The 15,039-nt window shown below is 42.9% G+C and overlaps 2 protein-coding genes across 6 annotated transcripts in view; one reads left to right on the plus strand and one right to left on the minus strand.

Annotated features, from left to right (window-relative positions):
• The window catches only part of Luc7l3 (LUC7 like 3 pre-mRNA splicing factor), a 32,953-nt gene extending 28,446 nt beyond the window's left edge, over positions 1–4,507 (plus strand). For 3 of the 5 annotated variants that reach the window (XM_038324983.1, XM_038324982.1, XM_038324984.1), the window contains 2 exons: positions 2,303–2,443; positions 2,549–4,507. In XM_038324983.1, coding sequence (XP_038180911.1) covers positions 2,303–2,443; positions 2,549–2,739 — 332 coding nt within the window. In that variant the 3' untranslated portion in view covers positions 2,740–4,507. Of the gene's footprint in view, positions 1–1,063; positions 1,186–2,302; positions 2,497–2,548 lie in introns of those variants that run through there. The other 2 variants (XM_038324985.1, XM_038324986.1) reach the window with 2 other exon arrangements.
• A 4,188-nt stretch (positions 4,508–8,695) lies between these two features.
• Positions 8,696–14,017, minus strand: Ankrd40cl (ANKRD40 C-terminal like). Its single transcript, XM_038324987.1, has 5 exons — positions 13,976–14,017; positions 13,455–13,596; positions 11,917–12,000; positions 10,653–10,828; positions 8,696–9,548 (listed from the first exon to the last, which is right to left on the minus strand). The coding sequence occupies exons 2-5, from the start codon at positions 13,492–13,494 to the stop codon at positions 9,405–9,407; spliced, it is 444 nt and encodes a 147-aa protein (XP_038180915.1). The 5' UTR covers positions 13,495–13,596; positions 13,976–14,017; the 3' UTR covers positions 8,696–9,404.
• Positions 14,018–15,039: the final 1,022 nt, after the last annotated feature.

Raw genomic sequence — 15,039 nt, forward strand, 5'->3', positions numbered from 1 at the left:
GTTTTTGGATTATCTTAGCATTTTTGATTTTATATTAGGGGTCTATTTTTGCTCTGTATGGTTTAAAGATGAGCAAAAGGGCCTGTTTCTGATTCCTCAGTCCTGGTTCCGTCCTGTCCTGTTCTGCATGTCTGTTTTGTGGTGGTGTTAAGTTACACTGATCATGTATGTAGCACTCACGTGTTCTTTTTATAGCTATTTTTTTTTTTTCCTAGATTGAGTTAAGAACTAGCAGTATACAAGGACTAATTGTTTCTTGGTTTTTGGTTTTTTTATGCCTCTGATCATTTGTAGTGAGGGACACATGGTGCACCTCTTAGAAGCTTTAATGTTTGTCATTTTAAATTCAGAAATTGTTTCTGTGATCCAAAAGTTAATTGGGTACTACTTTATTTGAGAGGGTCTCTTTTTGTCCTATTTTAGCAAGGGTTTGGCATATTTTTGGAGTGAGGTGTCAGTTTTCAAGAGTTACCGGGTGTCAAGTCATCTGGTGACTCGTAGATCAGATTAATCATCTATGTTTTGTGAGGCTTTTGATCCCATATTTCTATTGTTGCATTGGTTGCTCTTTCCAGTTGTGCCACTTAAATAGACACATTTGTATAATTTCTGGGTAAAGCAAAAATATGTCCTGAATTATTTATTGGCCTGTTAAAAGATGAATTTAGTAAAGCTTTCGAGTTGGCTGTTGAGACTTGGGAAAAGAAAGAAGACTGGATACTAGGAAAGCTGTCAGACCTGTCTTGTTTGGGCATGCTGTCAGTAGATAAGTGGTAAGTCCATCCACTTTTGAAAGTTCTAGACACTTCTGAGTACAACCTTCTGGCCTTTGGGGTCGGATGTCTGCAATAGCAAGCATTTGATAATGGCAGGTAAGGCTGTTCACTGCCTCAGGTGCTATGATCAAAACAGAAGCAGTTTAACTCCACAAACGAGAGGTCATTTCTCACACAGCTATCTGGGTTCTCTCTTTGTTCAGAGAGTTCCCATTTAATCCATAACTCAAATCCACCACACATTTTGGATATCCTTAGGACTATTAAGATCTACCATATTTACATAGGCCAGAAGATAAGATTTTTGGACTGCTAGTCCTCTACGGGGCAACAAGACGACTCTTCCTCCTTGAAGCTGCCTGTGCACCGGAGAAGCCCATAAGGCACAAAGGGAGGACTTTCCCACAAGGTCAGTTAGAGCACAGTTCCCACAAGTGGACAGACAGGCATGAAGCGAGTCTTAGAGTTAACCACTTAGACATTGCTCTGTTTGTTTCACAAAGGTTAGACCTAATACACACTCCTTTGCTTAAGAGAGCGAGTTCATAGGGTCTGTAACAACAGTCCATGTAGGGTTCCTCTCTTTAGCCATCTTCCCATCAGGATTTCTTTGCTAGACTGGTTATTCTTAGTTTCACAGAGCAAGTCTAACATTTTCTGCAGAATCTTTAGAGGACTACTTAGACCTGGAGGCCAGAGTACAAGTGTGCCGCCTTGCCTCTGCCGGGCTTTACAGTGGCGGGGGCTGGAAACTACTTGTTTTTGTAGCTGAACTAAGTTTTAATTTTTTCTTAAGGGAAAAAAAAAGCTCTCTTAGGTGTCTTTACAGCTAGTGAAAACTGGGGTCTTGGATTTTTAAGATCCCATTTTCTTATTTATTTATTCATTTATTTATTTATTTAGGCTTTTCAAGACAGGGTTTCTCTGTGTAGCTTTCGAGCTTGTCCTGGAACTCACTCAGTAAACCAGGCTGGCCTCAAACTCACAGAGATCCGTCTGCCTCTGCCTCCCCGAGTGCTGGGATTAAAAGTGTGCACCGCCACCACTGCCCAGCTAAGATCCTGTTTTCTTATTTGGTATGCTCCTCTTGAATATTTAAATAATCATTAATCTTTTAATAAAACATATCACTGGGTGAACATGTCATTAAATATTAATTTTTTCCCCTGGTTACCATTTTGCCCTTGTAGCTTAATTAACCTCATGCTAACAGCTTTGTGTACTGTCTTTCCTGTTGCCTTTGTATATTCTTTATCTAGAATGAAAATTTACTGAAGTTTTAAATTAATAGATGAATTTAGCAACTTTTCACAAGTTTGAGAAATTTGCTGTTTTACTTTTGTTTCCTTTCGGGCCCCTTCTTGGCCTTTCCTATAAACTACAAACATCACTGGCGAATTCTGCAAACTGTTTGTTGCAGGCTATGGGAAATGAATCTTTCACCTCTGTTGTTTCCCTTATTAAAGAGTAATGTATTTGTTGTATCTCACTCTAAATTCCATGGTCAATGTCTTCTTTTATGGCAGAAAAGAGGGGATCTGATGATAAAAAAAGTAGTGTGAAGTCCAGTAGTGGAGAGAGACAAAGTGAAGACACAAGCACTGAGCGGAAGGAGAGTGACACTAAGAGTGAGGTCAATGGGACCAGTGAAGACGTTAAATCTGAAGGTGACACTCAGTCCAATTAAAACTGATCTGATAAGACCTCAGATCAGACAGAGGTAAGTGTAGTGTTTCTCACTTTGATTAGGGCTTTTTGTTACTGTTTGACAGTGCAGCGTAAGTATGCACAGATGAAGATGGATCTAAGCCGAGTAAGAAGACATACAAAAGCCTCTTCTGAAGGAAAAGACAGTGTAGTCCTGCAAAACATTTTGAGGTACATTGTTTTGTCTCAGCTATTTTGTAGCAGACTCGTGCCCCCATTAGTGTGCCTCTTTGGAAATTATTGTCCACGTATGTAATATAGTCGCCATTGAAAGTTAATTATCTTTTTTTTTTTTAGGGATTTTGCTGTCATTTCTTTTTTTTTTTTTTTAAATAAAAAGGTTGAACTGTTTTTGTTTTTTTCTTTTTGGTATTAAGTCCATCTTGTGTTGGTACATTGGCAGAGACTTATGCTGTAAAAACTTAAAACTATTTCTGAGGCACATGTTGGACTACTTTGTTTTAATTATACTGCTAGTATTTCTTTGTCAAGGATGTTTCTAGTTTTTTGCTTTATTGCCTTGCATTCTAATGCAGTTTGTTCTGTAACTCGAGAGCCAGTAGCATTGGATTGATGGAAGTGTAGGGTTTATGAATTATTGCAGCTGACTACCATACCTCACACAGCGTTGGTGTTGTGAGCGGCCCATGAAAAGCCAAATTAGAAATCAAGGATTCAGTCAAACTAAGCAGGTACTCATGCCAGGTACTCCTTTCTCTACCCACATCCGTGTTTGAATGCTATTGCCTGTGACCTTTACGCTTAACTGTTGTGTATCCTTTTTGTTCTTTACAAGAAGCACAGAGGGGTTTTTGTGTATTGCGTGAAATTTTACAAATCATGTTAACAGAATGGAATTTTTTTTCAACTGTGTGTAGGGATGCAGTGGTGCCCAGAATTAGATATCTTTAAAGAATTTTAAATACAATAAACACCTCATATTATCCGCCTTGTTACATTCAGTGCAATTCTCAAGTCTTTAAGAGGTATGTGTTTAACGTTTCCTACTGTGTAGGAGAATTTGCGGTCAGCCATAGTATAGAGGAATAGTCACTGGCTGAGACATTGACAGCAGCAGCATCTAGCAAGGACAGACACTTGGATCAGTAACACGAAGAACTGATTGATATCAGATGAGGTTGGGTTCTTAAAGAACTGTTTAAAGCTAGGTTTTATAGATGTTCTTAAAACCTCTAACTTCAATCTTTGGGCTAGTGGCGTGGGATGAAATAATCCTAATGAAAGGAAGTACCAATTAGTTGATATATTGGTGGCATTCCTGTTTTAGAAAAGCAGTGTAGGTATGTTTGTGTGAACCATTCACACATAGGCAGCATACACAGGCACATGGCTCTATGAACCACGTTGATGCCTTGATGTAGAAACAATACATTTCAGATACACGTGTCATGGTTAGCAGTTAGCGACTGGGCCAGCACTTAGTCATAAAATTTTACCTTTTATATGCTGTCTAATTATCAATTTTCCCCAAATTTTGCATTGTAGGACTACTGTTGAAGATTTTTTGAAGAATACTGAAAACGGCATAAAGTGAAGATCAACATTAAAATGAGGTGAAAGAAAGCTATAGTGGCATAGAAAAAGTATAAAGCTCAGTTAGTTATTTGTTTTTTATTATTATTATTATTAAAAATTAATTCAGGACTGTTGTGACCTACCAGATTTCAGAACATGTGTTATTAGCACATATGCCACTTTGAAAACTTAGGTCCTGTATCATATTTTTTTCTTTAAGACTTTTTAAGAAATATTCCCTAAACATGTGGCTTGCTCAGTGTTTAATTGCAAGTTTTCAGTCTCGGACTTTGAAAACAGGATTAAACGTTAGTGTTCATGTGAAGCAGACTGAGTGGGACTCCATTTTTACACTTCTGCTATACTTAGTCTTTGGATTTAGACGTGAAAATAAAGTATCTCTGACTTTGTGTTACAGAGTTGATTGTCTGTGTCATTGCAAGGCTCTAGTGTTGCTCTTTTCTAATAAAGCTGTTGGCTCCAATCTAGTCCCTTGTTTTTAAATATGAGGCACACTGTTGATACAAGTGTTAGTGAATGTTTTTCTAACTTGTTCTGTTGAAGGGTAATTTTTATAGAACTTCCATTTGATGTTTTAATGGTGCTTCAATTTGGGGTGGTAATGAAGAAATTTGGATTTGCTTTTAATAGCAAAAGTGTACAGTGAACTAGAATATATTTTTACACCCACGAGAGGTTTCTTTAGTAGTAAAAGGCTCTGAATAACCTTACAAACTGTCTTCCTCTGCTGACCTAGGAAATGATCTAGGCAAACTTTCAGAAACTTTCAGCTAGTTATTTTCCTTTAAATTCTATACCAAAATTTTAACCCAGTCTTAATCCATTTATAAATGTATATATTTCTCTGTATGGAGTGTGTAGTGTATATTTGAAAAACAAAGCAGGTGATATTTCACACGGAAGTAGCAGCATGTTTATACCTAGCTTCATCAACTATAAAGTGTTATCCTCAAGTACATTTGTTTATATGTATATACATATCAGAGCAGTTCCTTGTGACTTAAAGTTCTTTTAATACTAGTATTAGTTTATAGGTAAAGAAGCTGAGCAGATGGCTTCATGTTGATCAGTGTGAGGGCATTTCTCACTGTTGTGCCACTGTGTTCCTTCTAGTGTGCATCATGGGTCATTACAGAATTTATTAGCTAAAATACTCTCTACCGAACTTTGACAAATCATGAAGCAACCACTTTTAGAGACACTATATGAGAAATGTTAATGGGAATAAGAGGTCCCCTTCCCCCGGCTTCCCCAGCAGATCTAGAGATGCAGCAGCAGGCGGGGAGATGAGGCAGGTGGACATGAAGGTAGTTGTCAACGAGTCTGGCAGACGCAGAATCACCCAGTTCTGAGCTCTGCTTTGTGTAGCTTATAGTTTGATGACATTGTTGTATTAAGAACATAATGTAAGAAATCTGCTCAAGTATTAAAATGCCAGATTGCTTTCTTCTGCCTCATCTAGACTCAACAGTGAATTTAAATGCAGTACAGCAAATGGGCTCCTGTAAAAAGACGTCCTCTGTGGACACTGAGTTCTGTTGGTGCAGATACAAGGTTTGAGAACGCTCTCTTACGATGTCTGGTATAGAGGCTAGGTACTAACTTACTATAAGAAACGTTTATGTTTTGTAGACCAAATAGCTGTTGCTGTCATTTGGTGTCATGTGTGTGAAAGTACAGTGAATGTATCACGTCTTTTTGGAGAGCCAGTTTTAATCAGATTACTCTAATTTTGAAATCAGAGCAAGCAGTTAATCTTTTTTAGAGTGCTTTTTATTTTGGAATTTTTTTATCTCATGAAAGTGTAACAGTATAACCCATAGTCCCATGTGTGCCTGTGTCTGTGGGGGTACGGTGCAGAAGTGTGTACGCGTGCCTGTGTCTGCATGTCTACTCTTCTGTATTCTTAAGCAAGTCTCAGTTATGCTGTTAACCTGTGTCTCTGAAAGAGCAGGATCCCTAAGTAGCCATAACATCTGATGAGTGTTTTCTCCGTAGTTCTCAGACTGATAGTCCTTTGCCTCGTGACTCTGAAGAGTGGGGGTGGAAGAGGAACAACTCCTGTAGAGTAGACAGACAGACAGACAGACGCCTCTGCAGTCGGTCCCAGCTGCCACTTCTGTACCTTTGTAATCGAGCAGTTAAGTTGTTCATGTGTTGTGCTGAGATGTTTTCCTCTAGAACATTCCTCACTTTGAATGCAGTTAGTGTTATAGGAGGGCCAAAGATCATTCCAGGGTGTAAGAAGGTGGCTCATAGAACCTTTAAGCTGAGCCATCTAATTAAAGATTATAGGGATGTACAAACTGAAAATTTTGCAGTGGGAGTTTTTTAAGTTCACATCTGTTCTGTTTCTAAAGATGCACAACTGCATTGTAGATGAGTGATGTGTGTGTGTGCTTAACCATCGCCTTGTATGTGCATGAAACAGTCTGTGGAGCGGCACTTCCTTCAGGGTTGGTTTTCAAGCTTGCATTTTTGACTGGTTTTTATTTGCTTGTGAAAGGACCCAGGATGACTGCATTTTAACTTGTTTGATAACTGCAATTGTAATGCTTGTTCTCTCTGTCTTTACTCTTACTGCCTGCTCCTCTAATGAGTTCCTGATGTTGCCTCATCCAAGCGCTTGGTAGGGGCAGCAAAGTAGGAGGTGGGGAATATACAATATAGATGTCTTTTTATATATGATGGTGTCCATCATATATGTTCTGAATTTGCCTTTTTCAGGTACTATATTTGGAAACATTTTGAGATGTAGGATACAGTACTTTGAAGTTGAGTGTGTTGCTTTTAAAAATGTGTTGCAAGTTAGTTGAAACAGGGTAAATGGCATTTTCATTGTGTCAGAATTATGGATTTTCTATTAAAATGCATTTTCAGAGTTTCATAGTTGGTCTGTTTCTTCTCAGCCACCCCAGACAGATAGATCAACAGGTTTTTTTTTTTAGGAGCAACTTTGGAAACAGTTTGGTACAGCTAAGTGTGCTGTACTCAGCCCTAGGTACATATTCTTGAGAAACTCTTAAATGTTGCCAGGAGATGGATGAACAAATGTCTTAATGTCATCTTGTGTAATGAAGAAAAGAAAAGCCAGACCAACAGAGCCCCAGGAAGATCCCATCAGCATTTGTGTTGGATAACTAGTGTGACACATCCCCATTACGGAATTCACAGGTGTGAACATGAACTTCGGCTCCACCATGACCATGGATATTGCAAGATGTAATAATGTCCCCAAAAAGCAAGCCACAGAAGAATCTACCCATTGTGGTTCACTTTGGTAAAGGCCAAAACAGGCTGTTAAAATACATGGTAAATGAAAGAAAAACGAAACAGTTGACATACCCATCACAGTTAGTGGCTATTTTGAGAATGACCTTGGAGGGCGAAGGGATTTTCAGAGGAATGGCCACTGTCTTTCTCAAGCTGGATGAGCTCTTTTCATTTTGAATTGTATGTTTGTGTGCTTTTGTGTATATGCTATATCTTAATAAAAGTTTTTAAGTGGGAAAGGTTTTTGGTGTAGGTAGTGACTAATAAACATACTAAATTAACCTCAGTGCATGGAAGATTTAAAAAGCACACTTTTCCCTTTTATTCTTTAAATGGTCGTACTGTGTAGCTCAGGCTAGCTTGGAACTTGGAAATCTTCCTCCCAGTTGTTTAGGTTCAAAGAACACCACCCCACTTACACTACATACAGGGTATGTGCAAGTGTGTGACATCTTTCCTTTCATTTAGATCGCAGCCAGGGATGCGCCTTTCTATCCTAAGCAGCTTTCCAAGGAAGGTTTAAATGCCACGGGGTATTAACAAAAATGTTTACTCTTCAAGAAAAGTGATTAGGGCTTGAAAAGTCCCTACAGATGCTTAGGGTTCACAGAGCCAAGCATTAGTTCCTAGAGGTCGTTCCTCCTCACACTCCTCGGGTCCTTTCAAGGTAAGCCGAGGATCGACCATTTGTTTATTTTTTTATTTATTTGATCTTTTTAGTTTTCAGGACAGGGTATCTCTGTAACCCTGGCTATCCTAGAATTCACTCTGTAGGCCAGGCTGAGGTCTGGGATTAAAGAAAGGTGTGTGCTACCACTGCCTGGCAAGCTGAGGCTCTTAATGGAGCAGATCAGCAAGGAGAACAGGTCCTCACGTGCACACACCTACTGACCTACCGCTTGTTGCTGTCTCCTCGCAGCTCTTGAGTTACACCTGGACTGCTTCCGTGAGCACAGCACAAAAGGAGGTAATTACTTACCAGTCTCTAGCACTGTAATAAGTGGATTGATTGTATGCATCCAGGAGTCAAGGGTGTCGATTTAAGTGTAACTTATGTGTTCAGGGGCTTTTTGGTCTGGTATTCTGTGGGGTTCATTTCACTTAGAAAAGTTTGAGAGTTATTTGGTGGAGTTGTTTCCTGTTTTTACATTCACGATATGAAGTAAAACTTAGTGCACTTCTTGAAGGTCTCAAGTTTTGTTTTAGGGGTCTTTGAGTCTAATCCCAGCATAGGGGTCAGGGAGGTCCAAAACCACCTACTAGAGCTCTAATAGGAGCTACTAGAGCTTCATATGTGCCCCCCCTTATTTTGTTTTATAGTGAAGTGTGCTTATTAATTTGGAGCGGGTAAGAATTTGCTCATTAGCCTTGTGGTTTAGTTGCTGTAGCCATTGGATAACACCTGCATACGTTCTGCCATTAGGATTGTATTACCCTCCGAAGTAATTTGTTGTGTATCAATTAAAATTTTTTCTAAACAAATTTATTTTAAAGCAGTTCTCAGTGTTGTACAGATGGTGATTTTTAGCTATTAACCTAACTAGCCTCAAGCCCCTGCCTAAATTTTCCTTATTACTGAAAGTGAAACCGGGGAGTTACCACTTGTGGATCCATCCTGTCCAGTCACAGTCACTGTCACTGTTAGCGGAATCATGGAGCGATGGGTGAGTGGGTGTGGGCAGCTTACAGCTGAGTGCTCATAAGTGACAGCCATCTAAAACACGCCGAGAGGACTAGCCTGGGGTGTGAACACCACCAGCCTTGTACTTGGGTAAGCTAGTGAAGCCGCCACCAGCTGCAGTGATGAAGCTGTTTTCACAAGTTGTCTCAGCCTTGAGTCGATTGTTTACTCAGATCCTAAGTCATTCCGCTTCATAGGTAAGTGGGACTGGGTGTGTATGCAGCTCAGTAGTAGAGTGTCAGTATTGGGGTGCAGTACTTCAAAATACACATGGCCTTTTGTGGGTAAACAGCTCCTGCTCAGAGAGCTTGGAAATAAGGAAATTTCCCAAAGTTCAGATGTGGTTAGCCGGTTGTCACATGGTCTAGGCCTCGTGGTTGGTGATGACTGCAGACTCCTCTCTTCGGGAACTAGTAAGTCAGTGTTGCAGCTTCGCTGTTGTAGCAGGGCCTCTCTGTAAGAGGTGACGCTGTGTGCGGACTGCGCTCACACCTCCCGCTCTTCACCAAGAGCTCTATCTCCTGAAAGTCTTGGAGTCTTTGAATGTCTTTGTCCTAAAAGTTGGGGAAAGACTTAATGATTCCAGAACACTGTAGCGTCAGTGGAATAAGGCTTACCGTTGGCCATTTCAGGTTGGCCTTTGTCTCCGTTGTGAATCTTCAACAGTTGGTTTATTTTTAAAACTCAGTTGTTTTTGAGATGAGTTCTCTCTGTAGTCCTGGCTGATCTAAAACTCGGATCCGTCTGCCCCTGCTTTCCCAGATGCTGGGAGTGTCAGGGTGTGTGCCCTCGAGCCTAGCCCAAACTTATTTTTCATGTTGAAGCTATCTGGAAAGTATGATTATCCTGTGACAATCTTACACCATGAAGTTGCCGGAGGCGGGGTGGGGGGAGCTGGTCCTGGAACTGCTTCTGACTCCCAAGTGTTGGGAGTAAAGGTGTGCACCACTACACCCAACTGTGTGTGTGTGGGGGAGAGATCTCTATTTGTTGGCTTGGTTTTCAAGATAGGGTTTCTCTGTGTAGCCCAGGCTGACCTCAAACTCAGAGATCTCCCTGCCTCTGCCTCCTGAGTGCTGGGATTAAAGGTATGTGCCACCACACCCAGCTGGAAGAAAAGACTTTTTTTGTGAGGGGGGCGTTCGAGACAGGGTTTCTCTGTTGCTTTGGAGCCTGTCCTGGACCTAGCTCTTACAGACCAGGCTGTCCTTGAACTCAGATCCTCCTGCTTCTGCCTCCTGAGTCCTGGGATTAAAGGCATGTGCCACTATCGCCTGGTGAAAAAAGATTCCTAAGAAATGAAATCTATTTAAACTTGAAGTACACATTTTCAGCCTGGGAAAAAAATTCAAAGAAACATTTCTGGGGATTACAAAGATGGACCTTCCCCAAGTGGTAAGGGTGTGCCACATTCCAGTCTGAGGAAAATGCTGGTTTTATTAGCCAGTCAGGGTTGCAGAGATTGACAGAGCTAAATATAAATTTCTTAAATTGGGGTGTCAGTTGTCAGACAACTGGGGTGTTTTAAGAAATGTCTGAACTAGGTTTGTGACCCTCTAGGCAGTTTTCACCATGAACTTGGTACTTAGAAACTAAAGGATTGGCTCTATGGAGCATTGTTCACCCATAGATTGTGTACTGGGCGGTGTGTGACCTACCTTTCTGAGCAGCGTGTTTGGCAGCTTCCTTATCTTCTCCACTTGCTCTGGGTGGATCCCCAGTTCACAGCAGCTCACGTGAAGTAGGTTCTGGTAACTCAGCTCTTGTCTGTGCAGTTCAATTTCAATGAAGTCATTTTTTTTGGAGTTCTGAATTCTTACTTTAAGCACCAGCGCTGATCACCCATAAATTCAAGCATAGATTTTTAGATAAAATAATCCATTTTAAAGATTGTTGACGTCAGTTATCACAGCAAAGATGATCCTAAAAACCGGACGATAAGTAGACTTCGAGCTTTTGTAGATACTTTATAAGCTGAGACTAAGTGCTGGACTGGCTGAAGTTTGTGCCAATGTCAGGTCTACAGACAGAAAGCTTGGAGGTTGATACCACCTAGTCACTCGGGCATTTTGTTTAATTTTTTGAAAAAGACTTAAGTGTCTGTCATGTGTGTGCAGGTGCCAGTGGCCACAGACTGTCAGATCCTCCTGAGCTGGAGTTCTTGGCAGTTGTGAGCTGCCAGGTAAGAACCATACTGGACGCCTAGAACAGCAAGCACTCAGCTTACTGTACTGTCTCTCTAGCTCCTGTTTATCTTTGGAAGTGGGTCTCAGACAGACCTTAAACTCAAAGTTCTCCTACTTCAGCTGTCTAAGTGTTAGAAATTATAGGCATGCACCTCACACTTAGCTTCTTCCTTTCTTGGAGTTGAGGATCAAATCTAGAGCGTTAAAAATATGTAGGGTAAGCACTCTATTCTGAACTATACTTTGAGCCTGTAGTAAGAGATTTATGTTTGCAGTGGAGGGCTGGAGAGATGCCTCAGTAGTTAAGAGCACTGGCTGTTCTACCAGAGGACCCGAGTTTAATTCCCGGCACACATGTGATAGGTGACAACCATCTGTAATTCCAGTCCCAGGTGATCCAGGCCTGCTTCTGGCCTCTGAAGGCACCAAGAACACATGTAGTTCACAGACACACATGCAGAAAAGTACCCCTATATATAAAAGTAAAATATGTGATGAGTACCTTAGTGCATTGGCAGTGGTACTTAGTTGGCCGTTTGAGAAATTACTAGGAAGTCTGGACAAGGTGCTGGCCAGTGGGTGTAATTCTTCTGGCATCTCTTAGCTAGGATGAGTCCGTATTTTGGGGACTATGGCCCAGAGTGTCAGTCTTGTCAGCTTACTGTCTCAAGAACAGTGTGAACTAGAACTACACTGGGTAAGCCACCTGGTGAGCACAGGCCTACATGGTCCTTACCTGGACCCATGGTGGTGTCAGTTTTGCCGTTACACCGATCAGTTGACAAGGGTGGATTCATATTCATGCCTTGTTCATTTTCACCTGGGAGAAGAGTTAGGAAAGAGATGGCCTGAGAAGGAGTAGTCCCCAGCCCCCGCTTCCTTCTTATCACCACCCGAGTCTATTCTTCCCTTTCATAGGCTAGGAAAAGGACTAATCAAATTTAATCTTAACAATAAAAGCTTTATTATTTCCAGGTAGGGCATGCCGCAGTGAATGTGTAAAAGGTTAGAGCACCCCTGTAAGTGGCTCTGAGGATGGGCTCAGGTCCTAGGCTTCTGTGGCTATCCCATAGCCCTAGTTTTGCTCTTGAGTGACTTCTCCTAACTGCCAGCCAAATCCTGAAAAAGAAATGCTTATAAACTATGCCCTTGAGTTTCTGCTGCTGGTTTTGCTATGCAATGTGTGTGTTTCCAGGCCTCTAGCATAGCTGCATACTGAAAGAGAATGATTAAAAGTCTTCCTTAGAGACAGGTGGATATCTCAGGCTACACAGAGAAACCCTGTCGCAAAACAAAAAATACTTGAAGGAATTGGGTGTTGGTGGTCCACACCTTTAATCTGGGAGGCAGAGGCAGGTCGATCTCTGAGTTTGAGGCCAGGTTGGTCTACAGAGTGCGTTGAGTTCCAGGACAGCCAGGGCTACACGAGGAAACCCTGTCTTTAAAAACAAACAAACAAACAAACTTGAGGGGCCCAGGAAATTGCTCAGTGGTACTTCACTTGCCCGTCATGCCTGAGGCCATTGGTTCAGTCTCCAACATCACAGAGCAACAGTGAAACTCCAAAGACATGAATGGGTCTTTACCAGAGAGTAGAAAAGGCAGGTGGTGATAAGGGGAGTGGTGCCAGGTAAAGGCAGAGCACTGGACCTAACAGTGTGCGAGCTAGAATGGGTACTTTCAGGCCAACAGCCCAGAACACTAAGCCTTGGGTCTCCAAATGCAAGCCCTACTTGTACAGCAGTGTCAAATAACTCCCAGCAAGGAGACAGTCCTGGTCAGCACAGCCCCCTCCTCTCAAGGCGGTAATGAATGTCCCTTTCCTCAGCACAAAGGGATTAACGAGGTTTGGTTTGTTCTTCCAACCTGAGCCATGGAGGTGATTCAACCCTATGCCCAGGAGGCAGGGACGCATCTCAGACACCGCTTGTAAGTGGAGCATTAGGTTTGTGTATCTCTGATAACTCTCAGGAACTTTCCCAAATCTAATTGGGAGGGAACAAATTGGGGCCTGAATTCTACAGGAAAATGAGGCTAGTAAGCCCTACCCCATGGGGTGGCTAGAAGAAAGAGAAATGCTCAGAAGGCCCTCCTAGCACCGGTTGGCACCAGGTAGTGCTGCTGGTGGTGGAGGGAGAGAACCCTGGGTCCAGTTGCTCCGCTCACAACCCCCCCCCCCCCCCCCCCGCTGCCTAGGGCACTAGCCACCACCTTCTGCACACCGCGCTCTGCCACTATTCCCTTTGAGGACTGTCGAAAACAGGATCCACTCACCTGCCAGCGTCTCCCTGATGTCCTGTTCAGGCTCCTCCATGACAAATGGACGGCCCCTCTCAAGTTAGTGTAAGCTCCCAACCAAATGTGTTTCCTAGTATCTCGAGTGTGTGTAGTAAGATAGTATATACTGTCACTGGCCCTGTAAAATGGACAAGGTCGTGTTTATTGCCAAGTGCACAGGCTCAGGTGTGCCACGTGACATATAACATGCTGTAAGTGAAGGCAGAGACTGAAGGTCAAAGCGTTTCCCTTCCTAGGCTGTGACCCCTGGTTACAATGCAGGGGAATAACACTTGGGTGGGAATGGAGCCCTTTGCTCTGGCCTGAGTACCAGGGACCAACCAGGCACCCCAGAACCCTCCACCAGAGTCAGGCTTTCCTTGGAAAATATTTGTGGATCCATATCAGGGATAGAAATATCAAGCCCTCCGTTCCTGGGGTTGGACAGTCCTGCTCTCCCAGCTCCTTCCTCGGTTGCTGTTCATGCCTAGAAAGAAGCTGGAAGCCCCTGGCCATACCTGGGCAGGCTGGCTTGTGAATATGATCTCTTGATTGTAAGCATCAAAGGGCAAGAGGCGGGCTGGGGCAGGGCTAGCTGAAGGGTGGGTGGGGCTGGACAAAGTCCCCATTGAGGCTGCTGTTCCGAGCTCTCAAAAGCAGGCTGTCAAGTAGGAGGAGCATGGACTGAGGCCAAATGTATGGGTGACTGGCGTTAACATTCCTGTGACAGAAGACAGCAAATGGACAGTCCATCCAGTGAGCCTCCAAACACCGGAGGAGCCTAGAGGTCTTAGATGAGACACACACCTACTGCAGGAAACCGGCTGCCTAGCTGGCTACCCTACAAGGAGTCCGAGTGAGATGATCCAGGTGCCCCGTAGGCACTGGAACGAAGTCCTGGTTGTAATGCACAGCTATGGTTGAGAATCACTGATTTACCCAAATTGCTTCAAGTTGCAAAAGAAAAAACTGAGGTCCAAGGAAATGAAATGCTTACTGACAGTCATGTGGCCAGCTAGGCACAGGCTGGCGATAGACTTGGGTGGCATGGTTGCCCCTCCCCCCCCATGCTGATGATGTCTTCCTGCCAGGAAGTGAGGAAGGTAGGAGTGAACCACAGGAGGAAGTAGGGCTGCCTGGCCTGAGCATGGATATGGAATTGTACTTTGGCCAGCTGGGCTTCCAGGGTGTGGTGAGCCAGAAACGGGCATCCTGAATCACCCCACCTGTTGAAATAGGCTCGGGGGATAGGAGCTGCAGCTGGCACACTGAGGGAAAGCCTCCGCTCATCCCCATACGTGTTCTGTCAGCTTGTCCTCTCAGTGCCCATGTGTGCACTCAGAGTCACCCAGCAGCGCCATTTCCTTCCCGTCACAACGCACCCCAACCCCGATTTGAGATGGACTTCACTGTACTGTTTACCTGTATCTCATCAGCCCATTGGTGTCTTCTCTAACTCATGCTAAGACGTCACTGGTAGTTATAGAGGTCTATACTGTATTTTCCACAGCTGGGAGAGCTAGATTCCTCTTCATAGCTTTTATTTTCTGACATTTTTTCCCTAACCATTGTTGGGGTGTTT

The sequence above is a fragment of the Arvicola amphibius genome, chromosome 4 (assembly GCF_903992535.2).
Source record: "Arvicola amphibius chromosome 4, mArvAmp1.2, whole genome shotgun sequence".
NCBI classification, from domain to species: Eukaryota; Metazoa; Chordata; class Mammalia; order Rodentia; family Cricetidae; genus Arvicola; species Arvicola amphibius.